General features: G+C 48.0%; 1 protein-coding gene across 1 annotated transcript; it reads right to left on the bottom strand.

Annotated features, from left to right (window-relative positions):
• Positions 1–398: 398 nt before the first annotated feature.
• LOC108529787 (ADP/ATP translocase 3-like) lies at positions 399–2,229 on the bottom strand. Its single transcript, XM_017872304.1, has 2 exons — positions 1,343–2,229; positions 399–467 (listed from the first exon to the last, which is right to left on the bottom strand). The coding sequence occupies exons 1-2, from the start codon at positions 2,139–2,141 to the stop codon at positions 412–414; spliced, it is 855 nt and encodes a 284-aa protein (XP_017727793.1). The 5' UTR covers positions 2,142–2,229; the 3' UTR covers positions 399–411.
• Positions 2,230–2,695: the final 466 nt, after the last annotated feature.

Below are 2,695 nucleotides of genomic sequence, written 5' to 3'. Positions count from 1 at the left end.
CCCAATAAATATTTTAAAGCATATTGATATTTTAAATTTATTAATCAAAATTATTTAGACTTCAGTTCCAATGTATTATATTATGTTATATATTAACGCTATCATAACGTATATATTCTTCAGAAAATTACTTTTTATTTAAGATTATGTATTTAAAGCTTTTCCATGTTGATAAACTGATACAATAATACTGTTTTTTAAAATAACAGTATTATTATGGTAGTCAATTTGCTGTTTGAGCAGGGCTTTGCAGGAACAGCTTGTCTTTGTTGTACTTAGCATTACTTAGGGTTACTCTGAAGCTGGAGGTTAAATCACCAGTTTGTTCGCTCACATACCTGGTAGTTGATGCTGGCCGTCAGCAGGGTCCTTAGCTAGACCTATGTGCCTAAACATGTCAACATGACTTCTTCATGTAGCCTCGGCCTCTTCATAACATGACGTCTGAGTTCCAAAAGGCAAACGTCCTAAAAAAATGTCAAGAGGAAGTTGCACTGTCTTTCTAAGCTGGTCTAATATATTACTTAGTCTCACTTCTGCTACATTTTATTTATTTATTTATTTATTTATTTATTTATTTATTTATTTATTTATTCTCCCCCCTCGCATCCTGTGTTTATTGTTTCGCAGCAGGATGCCCAACATAGAACATAATTGCAAGTACTCGGCTGTGCAAAAGAGGGGCTAGTGCTTAAGTACAAATGGGGAACATGATTCTTTTGTTTTAAATGAATACTTAAACACGACTTGGATCCTACAAGCATCTGGACTCTAGGTCTGAGTATTGGAGTGCCTCGCCCGTGGGCCCACAAGGACACCCTGGTTCCCTTCCCCCAGTGATCAAGACATGGAATCCGGTACAGATGGCTGGATCATAATGTGCTCCTTTTCTTTTCTCTTTTCTTTTCTTATTTTTTTTCCTTTTCTTTTTTTTTTTTTTTTTTTCTGAGACGGAGTCTCGCTCTGTCGCCCAGGCTGGAGTGCAGTGTCGCAATCTTGGCTCACTGCAAGGTCCGCCTCCCTAATTCACGCCATTCTCCTGCCTCAGCCTCGCGAGTGAGTAGCTGGGACTACAGGCGCCCGTCACCACGCCTGGCCAATGCGCCCCTTTTCTAGAGCCTTCCCTGGCCATCTACAGGCAGGGTCCGGCTGGGAAAAAGATGACTGGAATTTCTCGAACGTCGATGGTTTGCACACTTCAGGATTCTACGTGGTTCTTTTGGTTCCCTTGGTGTGTGTGGAGGATGCCAAGGCCCTTAGCTGACCTTCTTCAGCTCGTCATACAAGACCAGCACGAAACCCGCCCCCACCCCCATGCCTCTGAGGACGTTGGACCACGCACCCTTGAAAAAGGCCTTGGCCACCTCGTCTCTGAAGATCTTCCTCCAACAGTCTGTGGTGCCCGTGTACATGACGTCAGCTCCTTTGCGCCCGGACTGCGTCATCATCTGCCGCTGCACTGTGTCGAAGGGGTAGGACACCACGCCAGCCATGGCCGTCACGGTCTGCGCGATCATCCAGCTCACCAGGATGTGCGTGTTCTTGAGGTCCGGGAGCATGTCCTTGGCCGTATCGTACACCCCGAAGCAGGCGGCCTGGTAGATGATGATCCCCTGCACGGAGACGCTGAAACCCTGGTACAGGCCCCGGATACCGTCGGACTTGGGGCTCTTCACCAGGCAGTCTCCCAGGCCTCGGAACTCGCTCTCCGTGCCCGACTTTTCCACGTCGGCTGCCAGGCGGGTCCTGGTGAAATCCAGGGGATACACGACTGCCGCGCTGCCAGAGGCCAGGTTGCCCGCAAAGTACCTCCAGAACTGCGTGTGCTTGTCCGCGCCCCCCAGGAAGATCTGCTTGTACTTATCCTTGAAGGCGAAATTGAGGGCTTGCGTGGGGAAGGAGCGGATGACATTGGCCAGGATTCCCCTCTGGAAGGACAGCACGCCCTGATCCTTGGGGATGCGGACGATGCAGTCCACCATGCCCTTGCATTGCTTCTCGGCGGCGACCAGCATGCTGGCGTGCTGCACCTGCAGCTGCAGCTGGACCCGCTTGATCGATGCCACGGCTGTCTTGGACAGAGCAGCGGTAATGCCTCCGGCCAGGAAGTCCTTGGCGAAGGAAGTGGCTTGTTCCGTCATGGTGGCCGGGAGGGCATTGCTGGCTCAGCCCTGCCGCCACCAGAACCGAAAGCAGCTACATTCTATTTATTAATTATGATCTCCAAAGGTCCCCACCTCCTTATAGAACAGAGGCAAGATTCTGGGAGAGTAGGTTGGACTGAGATATTACTATGACCATTATGAAAAATATAGCCTACCACAGTGTTCCTTGTCATCTAAACAGCTCTTATTCTGCTCACATGCTAAATATAATCATCTGTGTCCCAGGCCTCCACCCATAAAGTCTCATTCCATCAGAGATTCCGGCTTAAGTATATGAGTTCCAGATGTGGATGAGTTTTCTTGGGTGTAGCACTTCAATTGCAGCTCCGCTGATTTTCTCTCAATCTGAAAACTTGTAAATTAATGAGGCAAGTCCTCTGTCCTCTGTATTCAACACAAGATAGAGAGAAAGACGTAGGATAACTACAATAGATGCTTTTACTCCAAAAGGCAGCAATAGGAGGCATCCTAGCAATTCTGAAATCCACTGAGTACTGTTTGCTGGTTCCTTCCTTGCCTAACCACAGGCA

Source organism: Rhinopithecus bieti, unplaced genomic scaffold, assembly GCF_001698545.2.
Source record: "Rhinopithecus bieti isolate Rb0 unplaced genomic scaffold, ASM169854v2 scaffold_6113, whole genome shotgun sequence".
NCBI classification, from domain to species: Eukaryota; Metazoa; Chordata; class Mammalia; order Primates; family Cercopithecidae; genus Rhinopithecus; species Rhinopithecus bieti.
This window is presented reverse-complemented; position numbering and strand designations above follow the sequence as displayed.